This window comes from Orcinus orca, chromosome 12, assembly GCF_937001465.1.
Source record: "Orcinus orca chromosome 12, mOrcOrc1.1, whole genome shotgun sequence".
Classification (NCBI taxonomy): domain Eukaryota; kingdom Metazoa; phylum Chordata; class Mammalia; order Artiodactyla; family Delphinidae; genus Orcinus; species Orcinus orca.
Genome location: NC_064570.1, coordinates 50,634,910 through 50,655,542, shown reverse-complemented (window position 1 = coordinate 50,655,542; position 20,633 = coordinate 50,634,910). Strand labels below are relative to the sequence as shown.

Below are 20,633 nucleotides of genomic sequence, written 5' to 3'. Positions count from 1 at the left end.
ACCTAAAGGAACTAGAGAAAGAAGAACAAAGAAAACCCAAAGTTAGTAGAAGGAAAGAAATCATAAAGATCGGAGCAGAAATAACTGAAATAGAAACAAAGAAAACAATAGCAAAGATCAATAAAACTAAAAGCTGGTTCTTTGAGAAAGTAAACAAAATTGATAAACCATTAGCCAGACTCATCAACAAAAAGAGGGAGAGGACTCAAATCAGTAAAATTACAAATGAAAAAGGAGAAGTTACAACGGACACCGCATAAATACAAAGCATCCTAAGAAACTACTACAAGCAACTCTATGCCAATAAAATGGACAACCTGGAAGAAATCGACAAATTCTTAGAAAGGTATAACCTTGCAAGACTGAACCAGGAAGAAATAGAAAATATGAACATACCAATCATAAGTAATGAAATGGAAACTGTGATTAAAATCTTCCAACAAACAAAAGTCCAGGACCAGATGGCTTCACAGGTGAATTCTATTAAACATTTAGTTAGAGAACAGCTAAACACCCATCCTTCTCAAACTCTTCCAAAAAATTGCAGAGGAAGGAACATTCCCAAACTCATTCTATGAGGCCACCATCACCCTGATACCAAAACCAGACAAAGATACTACAAAAAAAGAAAATTACAGACCAGTGTAAGTGATGAATATAGATGTAAAAATCCTCAACAAAATACTGGCAAACAGAATCCAACAACACATTAAAAGGATCATATACCATGATCAAGCGGGATTTATCCCAGGGATGCAAGGATTCTTCAATATATGCAAATCAATCAATGTGATACATCATATTAACAAACTGAAGAATAAAAACCATATGATCATCTCAATAGATGCAGAAAAAGCTTTTGACAAAATTCAACATCCATTTATGATAAAAACTCTCCAGAAAGTGGGCATAGAGGGAACCTACCTCAACATAATAAAGGCCATATATGACAAACCCACAGCAAACATCATTCTCAATGGTGAAAAACTGAAAGCATTTCCTCTAAGATCATGAACGAGACAAGGATGTCCACTCTCACCACTATTATTCAAAATAGTTTTGGAAGTCCTAGCCACGGCAATCAGAGAAGAAAAAGGAATAAAAGGAATACAAATGGGAAAAGAAGAAGTAAAACCGTCACTATTTGCAGATGACATGATACTATACATAGAGAATCCTAAAGATGCCACCAGAAAACTGCTAGAGCTAATCAATGAATTTGGTAAAGCTGCAGGATACAAAATTAATGTACAGAAATCTCTTGCATTCCTATACACTAATAACAAAAGATCAGAAAGAGAAATTAAGGAAACAATCCCATTCACCACTGCAACAAAAAGAATAAAATACCTAGGAATAAACCTACCTAGGGAGACAAAAGACCTGTACCTGTACTCAGAAAACTATAAGACACTGATGAAAGAAATCAAAGATGACACAATCAGATGGAGAGAGATACCATGTTCTTGGATTGGAAGAATCAATATTGTGAAAATGACTATACTCCCCAAAGCAATCTACAGATTCAATGTAATCCCTATTAAATTAACAGTGACATTTTTTACAGAACTAGAACAAAAAATCTTAAAATTTGTATGGAGACACAAAAGACCCCAAATAGCCAGAGCAGTCTTGAGGGAAAAAAACGGAGCTGGAGGATTTAGACTCCCTGACTTCAGAGTGTACTACAAAGCTACAGTAATCAAGACAATATGGTACTGGCACAAAAACAGAAATATATATCAATGGAACAGGATAGAAAGCCCAGAGATAAACCCACGCACCTATAGTCAACTGATCTATGACAAACGAGGCAAGGATATACAATGGAGAAAAGACAGTCTCTTCAATAAGTGGTGCTGGGAAAACTGGACAGCTACACATAAAAGAATGAAATTAGAACACTCCCTAACACCATACACAAAAATAAACTCAAAATCGGTTCGAGACCTAAATGTAAGACCGGACACTATAAAACTCTTAGAGGAAAACATAGGAAGAACACTCTGACATAAATCACAGCAAGATCTTTTCTGATTCACCTCCTAGAGTAATGGAAATAAAAACAAAAATAAACAAATGGGACCTAATGAAACTTAGAAGCTTTTGCAAAGCAAACGACAAACAAGACAAAAAGACAACCCTCAGAATGGGAGAAAATATTTGCAAATGAATCAACGGACAAAGGATTAATCTCCAAAATATATAAACAGCTCATGCAGCTCAATATTAAAAAACAAACAACCCAATCAAAAAATGTGCAGGGGCTTCCCTGGTAGCACAGTGGTTGAGAGTCCGCCTGCTGATGCAGGGAACACGGGTTCGTGCCCCGGTCCGGGAAGATCCCACATGCCGCGGAGCGGCTAGGCCCGTGAGCCATGGTCGCTAAGCCTGCGCATCCGGAGCCTGTGCTCCGCAACAGGAGAGGCCACAACAGTGAGAGGCCCGCGTACCGCCAAAAAGAAGGGCAGAAGACCTAAACAGACATTTCTCCAAAGAAAACATACAGATGGCCAAGAAGCACATTAAAACATGCTCAACATCATTAGAGAAATGCAAATCAAAACTACAGTGAGGTATTACCTCACACCAGTAAGAATGGGCATTATCAGAAAATCTACAAACAACAAATGCTGGAGAGGGTGTTGAGAAAAGGGAACCCTCTTGTACTCTTGGTGGGAGTGTAAATTGATACAGCCACTATGGAGAACAGTATGGAGGTTCCTTAAAAAACTAAAAATAGAATCACCATATGACCCAGCAATCCCACCACTGGGCATATACCCAGAGAAAACCATAATTCAAAAAGACACATCCGGGCTTCCCTGGTGGCGCAGTGGTTGAGAGTCCGCCTGCCGATGCAGGGGACACGGGTTCGTGCCCCGGTCCGGGAGGATCCCACGTGCCGCGGAGCGGCTGGGCCCATGAGCCATGGCCGCTGAGCCTGCGCGTCCGGAGCCTGTGCTCCGCAACGGGGGAGGCCACAACAGTGAGAGGCCCGCGTACAGCAAAAAAAAAAAAAAAAAAAAAAAAAAAAAGACACATCCACCCCAATGTTCATTGCAGCACTATTTACAATAGCCACATGGAAGCAACCTAAATGCCCATCAACAGATGAATGGATAAAGAAGATGTGGTACATATATACAATGGAATATTACTCAGCCATAAAAAGGAACGAAATTGGGTCATTTTTGATACGTGGATGGATCTAGAGAGTGTCATACAGAGTGAAGTAAGTCAGAAAGAGAAAAACAAATATCGTATATTAACGCATATATGTGGAAACTAGAATAATGGTACAGATGAACTGGTTTGCAGGACAGAAATAGAGACACAGATGTAGAGAACAAACGTATGGACACCAAGTGCGGGAAAGTGGCGGAGGGGGGGTGCTGGTGGTGGTGGTGGGATGAACTGGGAGATCGGGATTCACATATATACACTAATATGTATAAAACAGATAACTAATAAGAACCTGCTGTATAAAAAAATAAAATTCAAAAAAAAGGTAATAAAATTCTCAACAACAATCAATAATTAATCTCTGTATAACACTTTACAATTTAAGAATGATACCCACACGACCTTGTAATTATAATGTTTTATAGGGAATTAACAAATCATCAGAGGAAGAATTAATGTATTTTTCAACTGTGTGTGTGTGAAAAACTAATGTGAAAACTATAAAAATTAATTTAAAATTTCAAAACAGCTAACAGAACCTGCAAAATTACATTTGCAAATCTACAACAGTTTTGACTTTGAGAATGTGTAACTTAGAGTGAGAGAATATAAAAGCCTTAACACATAACTCTTAAAGCATAAAACTACAGACTACTTACTGCCATTGTTTGCCTTGTCAATTTAACCAACACTGTAACTAAGGATCCTACTGTGATGTTGTTGCTATCTTCATCATCCAATACTATAAGATAAAAGAAAAACAAATAAATAAAAATCAAGTTCTATGTCAAGGCAAACAGCAAAACAACTTATTCAAATCAATCTGGTATTTCAGTATTTCAAACATACAGAGTTTTAAACCTACTAAATAAAAAATAATTTATTGACTATGTACTCTGTAAAAAGCTCTCTAGTAGATGCCTTCAACAATGTACCCATTTAATCCTTAAATCAGCTCTATGAAGCATTATTATTATTTCTTTAAAGAAGATACTGAGGTTCAGAAATAAAGTAAAATGCCCAAGGTCACAAAATGGCTATATCGACACTGCCAAGTTTCAAACCCAAGCCTTTTAAAACAGAGTATGTTAGGACTACAACAGCTTTCTCTCACAGTGATATAATAGGATTCTGTCACTCTATTAAATTGTGCAAACTTTATACTCACAAGATCTTACCTATATGAACAAATGCGTGCCTGTAAGAATAAAATAATTAAAACTAGTATTCTGAGCAACAGTAAAGATATTTTAAGGCAAGAACTTGAAAATATTGTTTATATTAAAAAACACTTTAAAAACATTTTTTGCAATTGTTTAATTTTTTAAAACCACATTTGCCACACACAACCCCAAAAGTCTAACAATAAAATAAACTTAACTACAAGCCCTTTAAAAACAGAAACCATTCCTAACACATCCTTGTATTCTTGGTCCCACAAGAATGTTTTCACAATGGCAACTTAGCAAATGTCAAAGCTCAGAACAATGTCACAATGAAGGAATGGAGCAGAATAATCTCTAATTCTGTCACCATACTAAGATACTATATTTGGCTCTAAAATGGGAACTCACAGGACAATTATATAGGTAGAAAAATAATCTCTATTTTTTTTCACTCCAAGCAGACAAAGACAGAAGTAAGTCAAGAAAAACACATGAAATGTGGCACAGAGCATGGTGATTCTCAAGATTTAATTAATATAAACAAATTAGGTTTTTTAAAAATTAATTTTAGGACTAAGCAGGTATCTTATACTAACAATAGATATATTTCAAATATCCTTCATTACATCTAGAAATCTCTTTCATTCTTTGAAAAGTTAAGATCTTCTTGAAAGCTGAACTACAGAACAGAAGCATCCTCAAACCTAAGCCCATTAGGAGGATAATAAAAGTAGGGTTCTCAAAACTAATAAGTATACAACATCTTCCATCACAGCAAATCTGACAGGTAAACTACAGTTCTGCAAAGTCTAATTAAAAGTTATTAAATGAAGTGTTTTGAGGGCCTTGAGCCAAATAAACAAAAGCCAATCTATCAAAAGGGAAGCAATGGGAAACCTCCCACTTACCCTGTGATTTTATGTCCATGGTCACATATGGGAAACTCCCAAGGACAGCCATAACCTCTTCATACTTTTCATCTTCAAGGAAGTGCAATAGATTGTGACGATCTGATTCTTTTAAACTCACCAAATCCTGGATAGTCTTAATTTTGTACTAAATTTAAAAAGAGAGAGAAAGAAAATAAATCCCGAAGTCATATAACTTTAAATAAAAGGAAAATTATTAGCATGTTTACCAAAACAAAATCCAAAAACTTTTAGAAAAATGTTAAGATTATATACATTTCAAAGCAGAAAATACAACTTCACTGTATTTCATGGCCTTTTTCTCCAAGGAAATTTAAGAATTTTTCTTTTTTTTTTAAGAATTCTTTTTATTACAAAGTTAATACACAGCTACTTTTTTTAATTAGAAAAAAATAAAGTTAGAGGAAAAAAATAATAACATTCATATAAACTCTTGACCCAAGCAAGAATGACTGTCATTTGATTTGTTCAGTTTGCAGACCTTTATTTTTAATTTTAATGATAAAAACCTTTAAGAGTATGAATTTATGTCCAAGTAATAGCTGCATGCACCCTTAAGTTTTACTATGCAGTACTCTCATTTTTGTTATTTTCTAAATACAGCTATCCGTTATTGCAGTAAAACCCAGCCTGGCTAAATGGATACTCAGGAGAGGGTTTTTTAATTTCTGAGTATTCGGTGCCAGTTATTAATTTTTACTTTCACCGATAGGGATTAGCTCATGAGGCATGTGAAATACCTGCTTTTGAATTCTGAAGTTTACAATTATGACTTAAAATGTGATCAAATTTATAAGAGTAACACACTTCCTCGAAAGGAGAGAACTCTGATGCAAATTTCTAATATGTATTTATTAGTTCTGCCTTAACACTATCAAATCCAATGTCTATCTTCTGCCTACTTTGTCTAATATCAATACATACAAAGTAATGTTTAAAATCTACCAAACTTACAATTTCATTCCACTTTTTCTTGTATTTCCTCAAGTTTTCATTTATATTACATTTCTGAAATATCTTAAGATTCATTATCATAATCTATATACAGATTGTATTTTCTAAATAAGAATTATCTGTATTTGATCTACTTATTTTTTGAATGCTTGATTTTTTTTGTTCAGACTCAACCAATAAACTATTGCCCAACCTTTAAGCCACAAATGAAATAAATGGAAAGTATACAGTGCATTTTTACTTAGTACGCTTATTTTTGGCAACATAAAGAAAAAAGAAAGTGTTGACGGCTAAAATGCACTGACCCCCAAAGTAAACCACTACAGTAGTAAAATATTATAAAACAGCTACCTAATCAAGAAAGTATTAACAGAATCACTTGAGGGATGTTTTAGAATGTTTAAAACATTATAAATCTAAGAAGTTCACAGTAACCATTTCTAGAAAAATTTTCATTCATGTTACCTTTAAGTGACAGGACAAACTGCTTAAAACTAATTTTAAAGTAGCAAATTACCTTTTTATGATTAGAAACCCTTCTAAGATTGTCTTCTTCAATGTGAGGGAGCTGCAGAAGGGGAGACTTAAACTGCTGAAGGCCTTGCACAGCCATCTGGGAAAGCTTCATGCAGTTTTCCAGGGATGCCAAAGTTGGAGCACGAAACTCCCTTTCTTAGAAAGAATAGAAGAAAAGCAAAAACAGGTCTGGACTTTTTATATGTTCAGGAGTACACAATTCATCACAAAAACAAATTCATGTGAACATCCTTAACACCTCAAATTTTACGATCACAGTGTTGAATTTCCTTTAAAAGTTACTGGGTAAGACACAGAAAATACACAAACTTGGTCAAATGCACATACTGATGTCATGCCAAAAACTGACATCATCCATAACAACAAAACACAACCAGTATCTCTTTTTTAAGGGTCTCTCTTTCCATTACTGACCATAAATAAACTCCCTCGTTCTTTTTTCCATTATGTAAAAAACACTACACGTCAGATGAATCATCATCACATCACTTAAAGAATTACTTCAAACTCATTGTTAACCTAATTCTAAAACTACTCAGAGGAAGGAAAAGGGTATTTTAAATCTCTGCAAACAATAAATAACAATAAAACAATGAAAAATTAAATTCAAAGAACATAAGTCACCATACTTTACATAATAAAAGATACAGGAAAGAAATAAGGAAAACCATGAACAAAACTGGGAAAACTGATTCACCTTACAGACAGAATTATACTAAGCACCCAAAAATCTTAAAACGATGAAGTGTAATCTGTATGTGCTTGCAAGAAAAAGTACAACATAATTATGCTTCCTCCTCACCTTCACGGCTCCGGGCCATTATTATTAGTTGGCAGATTACATTAACCATTTCTTGAAGTAGGGCAGGGCATTTTTTCAGCATAAATTGCTGATCTGCAAAACAATAAAACACCTGAAACAAATCATTCTTCTTTTATGATTAAAACACCTTTATCACCTGTAGTCCAAGACGAATGCTAAATTTAAGCTGTCACACACATTTTTCACATGACCTCAGAATATTACAATAGTTTCTCCTCGGCAGCACTATGTCAAAAATCAATCAGAAAACCCTACCTCAAATTAGATGTTTCAAAGGCAAACTTTTAATATTATGGTCTTGGGCTTTATAAATTACTCCCTACCTTTTTTTTTGGAAATAGCCTTAATCTTAAATTTAATCATAATCTTACTGATTTAAGAACTTCAAAATTCTTCTTCCTGTGTACCTAAATTCCTATAATTATGGATAAGTCCAAAGACTAAGACTGAGAATAAATGTCAACCAAATGGAGAGAGGAGGATAGGAGGAGGAGGAGGGAGACAGACACTTTCATTTATACTGCATATAATAGTTAACCATTAAGATCATCCATTGGGGTTGGTACTCAACCTAAAAAAAAATCTGTTCCCTGATTCTAAGATAATTGGTAAAAATGGAGATGGTTTCATATCTGTACAGAACACTAGGAACAGAATTACTAGTTAACTTGCAACTTCAATAAACAATGCCTAAATAGCGCTCCTTGATTCCATCATAAGCAGCTTATCCTATCATTAATCACTGAGCATCAACTGACCTTGTTTTCAAAGGCATTTGATTGCATTATTGGCTTAAAGTGGTGGGGGGAGGGTTGGTTCATTCAGAAAGAAAATTCCCTAAGGATAATAACTTTCTTTTAGAACTTCCAATTGAAATAATGCAAGTGAAAAGAGATGACACTCAAATTCACGACATCCCTGGAAACACCACTGTCCCAATCCACTGCTTTTCTTTTAAGTAGAATAGATGGCTTCAAGTACTTCTGAAGCTTTAAATAAAGATTAAACAGACACTTCATTGGTAACTACTGCTGGAGTATGATGGTGGTACTGGTGGCAGTGACTGAGACATCTGTTGTGAAAATCCATTTTTTCCTTGCCCCAAAAGGCTTACAAAATCCTTTTTTAAAAGCCATCAGGAATTATTGTATAATCTGCAACTGACTTAACATTTTTCATAGAGAGTATTCTCTCACCTTGAAATACAACATTTTAACATTTGCCAAAACATCTGACTTACTAATACCTTCAAAGAATTTGTGAATTATGTACATAGCATATAGATTTGTTTTTAAAAGGTCCTTGAGTAATTATCTGATTGAGCAAAAAAGAACAGTGACAAAAAAACACTGCACCACGAGGTCTAATTAAATCCACCTCTTCTGTACCACTAAAACCCTACAGATATTAGAATCACAAATACCTTCTTCAAGGGTCTCAGGAATTTTCATTCTAGCAAGATGAGACAGTAAAAGAACTCTGGCCTTCAGGCTATATGGGCAGGTAAGTGGCGGCTCATTCTTCTTTAAATTAATGCTGCCAATTTCTCTGATTAGCTAGAGTAAATAAAATAATTATTTAAAAATGTATACTTAAAAAAGCATTAACCTTATATACTTAAATGTTTATCAAGGAATTTGGGAGACAGGCCTAACCTGAGGTATTAGAATATTATCTGTTGGTCTGCTTGTGGCATCCTTGTTATACTGAGGATCAAATTCAGAGGCTCCAGCCAAGACCATGATAAGACCTAAGAAAACAAAAGAAATATGAAGAAAAATAAATTTGGTCACCCATTAATCCACCTCCCATGATACTTGATTAATCCTAGAGTGAGGCAGTTTTCCAATCACACACAATGCTAAAATCATCTGAACTCCACTATCAATAAGCATTAATCTCTCTCATAACAAAAGCAACATCTCACTTTTTAAAATGTGTGCAATATTACCTATCACAAGTAAATAGAAATACACATCAAATTAAGGGCCCAGAAGCAACTAGGTGCATTAAAATCACTACAAATAGCATCTGTTTCTAGACCTAAGCATGTGTTCCACAGAAATTTATAGTAGGAAGTATTCTATGTGATGTTACTAACTGCTTTGTAAAAAAAAAAAGGGGGGGGCGGGGACTCCATGGCTAAATAAAGCTGAGAAATAAGAGTTAAAAAGAGTTTCAGGGGCTTCCCTGGTGGCGCAGTGGTTGAGAGTCCGCCTGCTGATGCAGGGGACATGGGTTCGTGCCCCGGTCCGGGAAGATCCCACATGCCGCGGAGCGGCTGGGCCCGCAAGCCATGGCCGCTGAGCCTGCGTGTCCGGAGCCTGTGCTCCGCAACGGGAGAGGCCACAACAGTGAGAGGCCCACGTACCGCAAAAAAAAAAAAAAAAAAAAAAGAGTTTCAGGTTTCTTCACTTCATGACTCCTCAGAGCCTTGAGTAAACTACAATATATTGTAATTTGCAGAAATTTTTATTATGGAACTCTGGAGGGTTTTGTAGGAATAGTGTTCCTTGAAATACACATGATGTGAGGTCACATATATTAGCGTTACCCTCGTTGGCCTATACAAGTTCTTCAATGACTGGCACTATAGTCATCAATCTTACCTTACAGCAGAAAATACATGCAACATCCTCACAAAAAGCAGGACGGTAAAGAGGTTAAGTGCGTAGCTGAATGACCTAGAACAATATTCTTCACCTCTCTGAGGGCCTTGGTTTCTTCATATGTGCCTGACACACAGTCAGCATAGTAATGTGTGTGAGCTAGTACTATTACTACCCTCAAATGTCTGAATGAAAACAACAGCTATATAAATGGTGCCAATGCTAAAACCAAGGATATATAAGCAAACCCACCAGCTAAACAAAGCTTTATGTATGTACTGGTTTAGGGCTTGGGAACCACATTACCTGAGTTCCATCCTAGCTCTGTCACTTACTGTGTATCCTTGGGCTCAGTTTCTTCATCTATAAAATGTGCTTAAAAACAGCACTTATTTATGGGGGCATACAAAGATTAAATGAGTTAATACATGCATAGTGGCTAGCAATGCCTGGCAATGACAAATACTCAAGAAATCCTAGCTGGTATTATTACAAAATTAGCCCACAAGAAGTTTTACCATAAAATTTCTGGAGGGAAAAAAATATGTATTGATATATACATATAGCTGAGTAAAATGGGAATAACAGAACTACAGATTAAGACATATGATAAAGGGTGTTAGCATTTTCCTCCAGCTTTAGCTATAATGAACTGAATATCCCTAAAACTATTAAATGGAATTTCTCCAGTTGAATATATATCAACTCTACATAAACGACTCAGAAAATAATCTAATATCACAGTTACTTAAATTTACTTACGTTTCATATCCATATTTCGGGTTTTATAAACAAAGTATGTATAAATCTGTGTTGTGCGTATTAGAATCTGGTCTCCACTATAGCGTATTGAGCGATACCACCAAGAGCCCTAAAACACAAAATTAAACCAGAAATAAAGCATAAAAACCATGATAAATGTTAATTTTGATGCAGAATGGTCAAATTTTCTAAATGTTCATAAACCAATAAAAAGACCTGCTCTTTAGAACAAATGCCTTTGTTACATATTTCAAATGATTTATTTGGTAAATATTTATGCTGCCTGAGGCCTAAACACCAACCTACCTCATTACATATATATGATTAAAACATTTAAGTTTCAGCTAGAAATTGTTTAAAGACAAAATAGGAATGAAACAACCCACTGCTATAAGCAACAAGCTGGTTCCTCACACATAGCATGTCTTCAATAAATATTTGACAAATAAGCGAAGAGGCAATTTTATAGTTGATATACTACTTTCATTCACATTATTCCACACAAGTGGATTCTCACACAACAATCCTATGAAGAAGGCAAGACAGGTTAATTGTTAGCCTCACTATGGGACCCATAGGAACTGTAAGATCAGTAAGAATACCACCAGTCATAAGAGTAATAAACAATAAAATCATAAACTTTATGGTACCTCAATATTGAGGTACTATGCAACTGTTTTTAAAAATGAGGTCGTTCTACATGTTGTACCCCTATATGAAGCAAAAAAAGTCACAGAACAATACATATAGTAAGATCACATTTAAAAAAAAATGTGCACATGTATATATACATAATGCATAGAAAAATATCTGAAAAGGAAGCAAACTTAGCAGTGATTATCTCTGACAGAGAAATGGAGTTGGGGGAGGTGGTAACAGAAGATTTTCATTTTAAATTCTAAATACATCTGTACTATCTCATCTGTGTGTAATTTTTGCATCAGGAGGAGATTCACTTTAACATACTAAAGAGATGTCACCTTTAGAAGACCTTTAAAGTATAACTGAATATAAGATTCTTAAAATTCAAGGATTAATGGATTATATTCTAATACAAATTACAATCTTATAAGGAGACTCCAAAGCATGCACCGATTCCCTTCCCTAAAAAATGTTAATAAAAAGAGCTGGAACTTACCACAACAACTGGAAGGATAACCATGAATGCCAATCCATATACAAGTAAAACCTTGAATTGAAAAGGAAAGAAAAAGTTATGGCCTTCACCAGGTAAATGATGACAACATCCATGAACACTTATTTTGAGGCTTACATGGGGGAGGCACTATTAAAAGCACTCCTCATGCAGTACTTCATTTAATCCTTATTTTCAAACGAAGGTACCATTATTATTTTCCTTTTGCAGATAGGGAACCTTCAGCATATATAGTCATCCCTTGGTATCCATGGGGAACTGGTTTTAAGGCCCCAAGGATACCAAAATTCAGGGATGCTCAAGTCCTTTATATAAAATGGTGATAAAAGAGTAGGGCCTCTTTACCCACGCATGCAAAACATGCCGAAAGGGAGGGCCAACTTCAGCTGACCCTTGAACAATGTGGGGCTTGGCTCCCCGACCTCCTTGCAGTGGAAAATCCAACTCTAACTTCATAGTTGGCCCCCCATTACCTGTGGCTCTGCATCCGCAGATTCAACCAACCATGGATTGTGCAGTACTGTAGTCCGTATTTATCAAAAAAATCCACGTATTAAGTGGACCCACACAGTTCAAGCCCCGGTTGTCCAAGGGTCAACTGTATTATATATCCACACCTTGGCAAGTAGTTAGTGCCTTCCAAATAAATGGTAGAAGCTGGTTTCTTTGCCTAAATATCAAACAGAACACATAATGTTCTGTTTGCAAGTAATTTCTATCTATTGGTCTTAGATTTCTGTCCTACTGCTTGATCCCAAATCTGGTAGCTAACTATCTTTTCTCTTCTCTAGTATTCCCTGAATAACCCCAAGCATAATAAACATGCTTATATACAGCAACTATATACCCTGGAAAATAACATGTAAATAAACAGCCATAAAATAACACTAAATAGCCATTTTCAAAACAAAACATGGATTTTTTTATTGCTTCAAAGATAGCTCCTAGATAAGTATTTTCAAGAAAGGAGAAGTAGGGAATTCCTGAACAATAGGTTAGGATAATTCCTGATGTTTTAGGAGTTGCAGCCTCTATATTACAGACTGAAGTCTGATATCCCACTGTCTCCTGAAGTGCCACATATAATATATATCATTATGTTAGCACACATTAAAATTAATTTAGCCTGGGTAAATGTGGAATAAAAGATAACTTAAATTTTGAGCGCTACGTAAGATAAATGTAGATACCATAAAAAAACAGTGGTTCCCTAAACCAAGAGTAGGACCCAATCTGAAACCACCTCCACAAGAAATCGCCACAACTGTAAGGAATTCCTTAAACAGTGCGGGGGGGACGGACCCTATACTAGAACACACTGCCCCAAACCAACAACCTAATAATAGGAACCGATTCTTTTCTCCATTATGCAAAAACAGTTTTCACAATACACAGTTAAATTGAAAACAGCACACCAGTATTTTCTTTGTAAAGCTCTCTATATATTACCAAGATATATCGAACACATTATAGTGTCTTATTTAAATGTACTCACCAAAATTGAATTTTTCTGGTCAACTATCCAAGCTGGCAGGGCAATTCCAAAGCTTGTGGCTAAAATAGGAAGAATATTTTTGAAGAGTCTCCATTTCCAGTTTTATTTCTTTATATCCCCAAATTCTGTCTCCCCCAGCCCCTCCAAAAAAGCTTTAAGATTATCTTATTATGTGTTTCCATTACACAAAAGTTGATGGACATGGTTTATATTTGAAACTTTAAATTTTTCCAGAAGAAAAAAAAATTCTAAGTATGTGAATTCCTTCTTCCCAGAACACTTAAATTATTTTATATGTCCTGAGTTTATGTAAACACTATGAATATATGAGAAAATGTTTAGTCAGTAAAGAAAAACAGATTTTATTCATCCAATTTTTATCAACTACTAACTGGAAATGAAGAATAATGACAGTGACTACTTTCCTCATCAAATCAATCAAAGTTCTATCTTTCAAACCAATCTCTAGAAAGAAGAATAAAGTAAAAATTAAAGGGAACTCAATTTACATATTTGTTTAACTCCTTGTGGTTGTAATTTTCCTATTCACAAACTAAGAAAATCAAAACATTCTTTTCAATCTAGTTTAACATTTTTATAATATACACATATCATAACCCCAGTATTTTTTAATCATCATTTACCACACCTTGAGGCCCATCTGGATTTCCAAACTCTTCCCAATTTTTCCGGGACTCTTCATCAGTTAAACTAGCATAAAAGGAACAAAGGTGAAAAATTAGAAAGCCACATCTGAAAAATAAGTACTCATATACACAAACTCCATTAACTAACCAACTCACTTCCTAAAGATAATTTCAGAGAATCAAGAAAAGAACTCTCTGAAATCAGAAAAAAAGGGGGAGAGGAAAATAAGAAATTCAGCATTAACAGAAAATGCTAACTATTGAGCCCAGATACAAATTCCTAGTTGGCCCATGGGTTCTCAGGTTTAGCCAGTTCAAGCCAGAAGATGCAACTTTAAAGGCTACTACATTTTCTAAGGAGGCAGGGAGGATTATACGTTACTTTTAAAAATCTTATACACTCAGATATTTCCCAAAATTTCTTCAATGTTCATGTTTTTACTTTAATAATGATATATATCTATTTTTTAAATATAAACTTAATACATGATTAATAATAATCCCTCCAAAACTGGTACCACATTCTCAAAGAAAAAAATAATAACACCTATAAAATTCCACTGCTTTGGAAAAGGTCATTTGCATTGTGCTAAGATCACAATTTTCTCCTAAGCCAACTTCCAGCAAGACTAAGAAAATACCTGCTAAAGCAACAGCTTCTTAACCCAAGCAATATGAAAGTGACAGTGATTTTTTAAACACCTAACATGAATATAACCCCTGACCTGGGCAATGGCTCAAGGCACAGGGTGAGAGTAGTTTTATTCCAGGTCCCAGTATAGATGTTAAAAAAAAAAAAAACATTAAAAGAAATTTTCAATTCCTTCAAAAACTTTACAATGCTGTTAAGGAGACAAGGCAGACACATACACACAAAATGACCAATAACATAATAAGGAAGGCATTCTTGCAGACCAATTGGCAAAAGATTATGTTTATGTCCAAATCTAATTTTAGCCATATTTCTATTTCCCAGAACATATGCACTTAAGATACAATGAATTTTCTATTCAACAAAGCTCCAATTGAGAGAGCGAATGCAGAAGAATCTTCATAAAATTGCAAAATTTTTCAATGATTTGAAAATATTTTTAAACTTACCAATTTGGTCATTTATGAAAACAAGAGCCTTGATGTCTTTAGTCCTTATTCAACTATAACTCCACTTACACTGTTTGACCTAAGGCCACAGTAAAATACAGGAGCCAATGAAAGGCATTATTAGAGAGACTGCAAGTTAATAAGGAGTGGTGCTAAGATTCCTTTCTGCTAAGGGAGGGATGTTTTTCAAAAACTTTTGCCTTTGTTTCCCTGTACAATTGTCCACCCCACCCAGAGCTTTAGCTATTGTTTCTTTCAATTTTCTGTCTCCTAATCAGTGTCTTTTCCCCAAAATAATTATCTCTGTCCCCTCCTGACTTTCTAATGATGGCAGCACCATAAACTGTTCTGTTCTCTATACAATGCCCTTACGTTTTGCAAAATAAAGCACAGCTCTCATCAGAGAAGCACTTGATTTTTCAACCTGCATACACACCTGATTAAAATTCCATTAACTCATTCATTAAACCATCTGTACAACTGTTGTGTAACCATCCTGTATACTCAAAGGAATTATCCATTTTTTAAAAAGTCAGTGTAAGAAAGCAACTGATTTTGGGCTACTTATTAGTGCTTCAGGATCCATTCCTAAGACTTAAGGTACTTAAAAGCTATGTGATTTCAGTATAATTTATATATAACAAGCTTAAACAACACCAATGGTGCTAACATAATTTTTTTTAATTCAATGAGTATAAAGCTTCCTAAACATGATTATACCCCTTGACTTTGGGGGTGGGAGGTTTTATCATAGATCCTATTAGGAATCTAATGAAACCTATGCCCCTCCTGCCCTGGAAAAAAACGCACATTTACAAACACACATAAATTCTGTATACAGTTTCAGGGACCTCAGTTTATAAATCCTAACCCAGAGAATGTTTTCACTAAATTATATGCGAAGGGCCTGAGTTGGCTATGTAGAGCTAAGTTACATATTCATATGTAAGAACACATGAAAACATACTTTTTAAAAATCAAAATATCTTTAAGGATGTAAATCATGCTGCCCACTTGTTACAAAGTAGTTTAAACATAGATTTTACACCCAAAAGCAAAATCCCAACTATATCCAGAAGAATGAATCAGATATCAATAGTTGGTCTAACTCCTCAAAAATAGCCATACCTCCTTTCCTTTAAGTTACAATCTGGTCTGAAGAAATAGGAATGACCCAGCTTGTTTATTATAATGAGTGAATAAGGGAAGAGAAACCAGCCTGAATAACCAAGGCAAATTCTGAAAAACCTTGTAGATCATGCAGTTTTTTATAACTGCATTCTACACGTTGCTTGAATTACATAACTTAGGCTGGTAGAGTTATACATACATAAGATAGCAGCTTCAATCACTCAGAACCTATATTCAGTAAAATGCACCCTTTTAACCAATCTAATTATACTTGTACAAGTTACAATAACTCAAAGTTCTGGGTCCCATAATCATTTTACTTCTTCAGTTGTCTGATAGACCATCAACTATTTAAGACATTTTACATACAAAACATTCTACATCTTGAACATGTAACTGAGTTAAAACCAAAGGCCATATATTATTCTTCTGTACTTCTTAGAATAGTGACCATACATCATAGAGTCAGATTTCCAGTAACCTGAGAACAAAATCATGAACTTGAAAGTGTTACAATACCTGAAAACTCAGGGGGGAAAAAAAAATAACTGTACCAAAAGCACTAAAATTAAAACTACTAATTATTTTGGGGAAAAGAATCTGATTAGGAGACAGAAAGTTGAAAGAAACAATAGCTAAAGCTCTGGGTCGGGTGGACAATTGTACAGGGAAACCAAGGCTATCTGACTTCCTCTGGAAATCTTCAGTTCTTCTTAAATTACCTGAAGACAGCAACTATGGCACTGCAATACTTGTGCAACAAGGGTAAATGCTTAAAGGAGACACTGAAAAAAGGGGAAAAGGAGACACCAACTGAAAGACAGCAATCTGGAGGACATCTGATGCGTAGAAAAGAAAATGTAGTATACACTTCAGAAGCTCCTGAAAGTATTGCTTTATTACAGAATCATATTCACATAGATAACAAACAATCCACAAAGGGGGGGCAGGCTAGGCAGAGAGGAGACACGGTCAATATACTTTTATTACGCACAAAAATGCGTAAGATGATATTTCCCAAACTTTTGTCATTCACATTCCACTTTCACAGCCTGCTATTATATCTGCATATCCTATTATTTACTTATATTTTTTAAGTTAGCTTACAAAATTATATACACCACCGAGTCCTCAAAAAACAGATAACATCTTGTCTGTATTTTACTCTTTAATTCAACATAAGAGCTGTGTGGGATATATCTATGATTCCTGAAGAGTCCAGCTAACTTTTTAACTCTTGTAATATTAATACTCAAGGAATTACTTCAAATTTTATATACCCTATCCTGTTTCCCCAAAATTAAACTCATCTTTAGTTTATAGTTTAAATGAGACAAGCTATAAGCCAAAATAAAAGAAATAGATCTAGCCTAACAAAAAGCCTAGAAATGAAAACAAGGTGTAAGTATATCTCTTCTAATCAGGATGCTTTGAAAATAGCTCAATTAACACATCACTTATTACTTAATTTAACCAACTTACATGGCAAAAGCACTACTGTAAGTTATTTAAAATTAAGGTTTGGCTAAATTAACACTTCAGGGTTGCCAGGTAGTTCCATAAATGATAGACTCAACATATGAGGCGCTTAATAAAAGTGTATGACAACTATTTTATTACTACTTTATTCAAATAGAAAACTATCTTTACCACTCTTAAAAATGTGTAACGGGTCCTATAATACTTACGCTGCATAAGCTTTTGCTATCCTCATGAACATAACTTCATCACCTCCTTTATCTGGATGATACTTAAGTGACAGCAAACGATACTGTTTCTTAATTTCTGCTACTGTCGCCCCCTAAAAGAAAAGGCTTTGTTTTAGTAAAAATAAGCACAATGCTGTAAAAACATAATCCATCCCACTTTGAACTTAAAATATTGAACTACTCAATATTTTCAGAAACAGAAAATGAAGTTTTCATCCTATATATACCTTGTCCTATAAATTTCACCCACATATTTTTAAAATAAAAATATTCATTTTGTCCAAGATATTTTATTTTATTGAGCACCTAGTATGTGCCACGCAGTACCCTAGGCACCGACAATTTTAGACTGATACTATATAATGCCATTTAAAGAAAATAAAATGATAGTGACATTTAAATACCAAAGAATGATCACAGTAAATTAAGTCTGGCTGAAAACAAACTCAAATCAAAGGTTAACTTCCTTTCTAAGAAAAAAATCTGAAGAATTTCTGGTTTCACCTGCTTGTCAATATTTTAATGTTAAGTAAATACTTAATAAGTTTACCTTAGTTGTTTCCTAATTAGATTCAATTTCTATGAATAAATTTTTCACATTGATTTTTTATGGCATTAAATTGCCCCCAAACCTTTTAATCTTTAAAAATCCCTCTTGATAACCATGATCATCACAATAAGAAAACTCAGATGATATGCAAACTTTTCTTCTACAAAGCAGAAAACTACAAGATTAACACACTCCTTACTGTGTATCATATGAGTCTCTGGATCAAGCCATCTACTGAGGAGAGACTAGAAGTAAAAAAAAAAGTAGTATGGCAGAAAAAATGGAAAGGGCACTAGATGCACCTTTGTTACTAAGAAGTAACCCAGGACCCCAGACAAAACACAAATTTTCCAGGCCTCATTTTCTCCATGAGAAAAAAAGGGTAGATGATCGCTAGCATTCATTTCAGTTCTAACTTTCCACTGATTAACTTAAAAGACCAATTTTCTACTGCGACCCATCACTCAAGTTCAATCAAGAAAGTCAGCTAACAGGTACACTCAAGATTAACCTGAATTTCTATGACAAAGACACCAACACACTGCCTTAGTGTCAACTAACACAGGGTCCCATCCAACTAACATAAATAGACCTCCTGCTTCTAACTTTGCATTAAACCAACCTTAGAAATGTCTTTTAAAAATATACTAACTTCTCATCTCATCTTCAGATATTTTTACATTTTAGCAATTACAAACCAACTCTTAATAGGATGGCAATCAACATCTGTGCCTTAAAAAATATATGCTGGGGCTTCCCTGGTGGCGCAGTGGTTGAGAGTCTGCCTGCCGATGCAGGGGACACGGGTTCGTGCCCCGGTCCGGGAGGATCCCACATGCCGCGGAGCGGCTGGGCCCGTGAGCCACGGCCACTGAGCCTGCGCGTCCGGAGCCTGTGCTCCGCAACGGGAGAGGCCACAACAATGAGAGGCCCGCGTACCACAAAGAAAAAACAACCAAAAAAAACATATATGCATTAGAATAATAATGGATTAGGTATCTTTTTTAACTGACCAGAGTCTGATTTCTTTAGGCACAGCTCAATTTCTTTTAGGCTGCGGGCCCAGAGTATTTTCAAGGGACTATATAAAATACTACTTACGGGATCCAAATTTAATACTTCATAAGGATTGTATTCTTGATATTCTCGGTCTGTTTTGGAAACTTTGTATGTAAGGAATAATAACAATGCCCATCCTGCAAGCAGAACTATTTTCCTGTTTAGAAAAAAGATAAGTGAAGTATAAATAAATACAACTATATGGTTTTCCTTTAAGATTCTAAAGACACTATGGCAAGGCATAAAACGATCTTAAGTAGTCTCATGTCACTGTGCTATTGACTCAAATTCTATAACCACTGGATTGTAAGACACAATAAGGACTGCATCTTTTTTCACCTTTGAATTCTCTAGAACCTAGCAGTGCCTGGCATATAATATTCTCTCAGTTACTATTTGCAGAATTTTAAGTAAGAAGTTAATGTACTCATTAACTTATTGGACCCATTCCATTAGATCAAAATATATTAATACTTAGTATTCAGTTAACCATTTAATGTAAAAAAGAATTGCTCTTGACCTTGTAATTACACTTTTAGTAAGATAAACTATGAAAAATAATGGGTCAATTGTGCAAAGATGAATAAGTAGCCTTGTTTATAACAGTAAAAATTTGGAAACAACCTTAAATGTCCATTTATAAGGAACTAATTAAATAAACCATTTATAGGAGACTAATTAAATAAACCAAGATATAGCCACACAATAGAACATTTTTAGCTAACAGATATAGAAAGACGTGCATAACAGGTTAAAAAAAGATATAAAAGAACATATAGTTTAAAAAAAAACTAATTTCTTTTCTCCTCAATATGTTCT

The 20,633-nt window shown here is 34.8% G+C and overlaps 1 protein-coding gene across 2 annotated transcripts in view; it reads right to left on the bottom strand.

Annotated features, from left to right (window-relative positions):
* SEC63 (SEC63 homolog, protein translocation regulator) overlaps positions 1-20,633 on the bottom strand; it is a 69,101-nt gene that overhangs the window by 21,365 nt on the left and 27,103 nt on the right. For both annotated transcript variants that reach the window (XM_004264754.4, XM_049695301.1), the window contains exons 3-14: positions 19,857-19,971; positions 18,185-18,297; positions 14,267-14,328; positions 13,618-13,676; positions 12,105-12,155; positions 10,967-11,075; positions 9,251-9,345; positions 9,019-9,151; positions 7,575-7,667; positions 6,753-6,907; positions 5,261-5,408; positions 3,846-3,928 (exon numbers count right to left, since the gene is read on the bottom strand). In XM_004264754.4, coding sequence (XP_004264802.1) covers positions 3,846-3,928; positions 5,261-5,408; positions 6,753-6,907; positions 7,575-7,667; positions 9,019-9,151; positions 9,251-9,345; positions 10,967-11,075; positions 12,105-12,155; positions 13,618-13,676; positions 14,267-14,328; positions 18,185-18,297; positions 19,857-19,971 — 1,216 coding nt within the window. The remainder of the gene's footprint in view (positions 1-3,845; positions 3,929-5,260; positions 5,409-6,752; positions 6,908-7,574; positions 7,668-9,018; positions 9,152-9,250; positions 9,346-10,966; positions 11,076-12,104; positions 12,156-13,617; positions 13,677-14,266; positions 14,329-18,184; positions 18,298-19,856; positions 19,972-20,633) is intronic.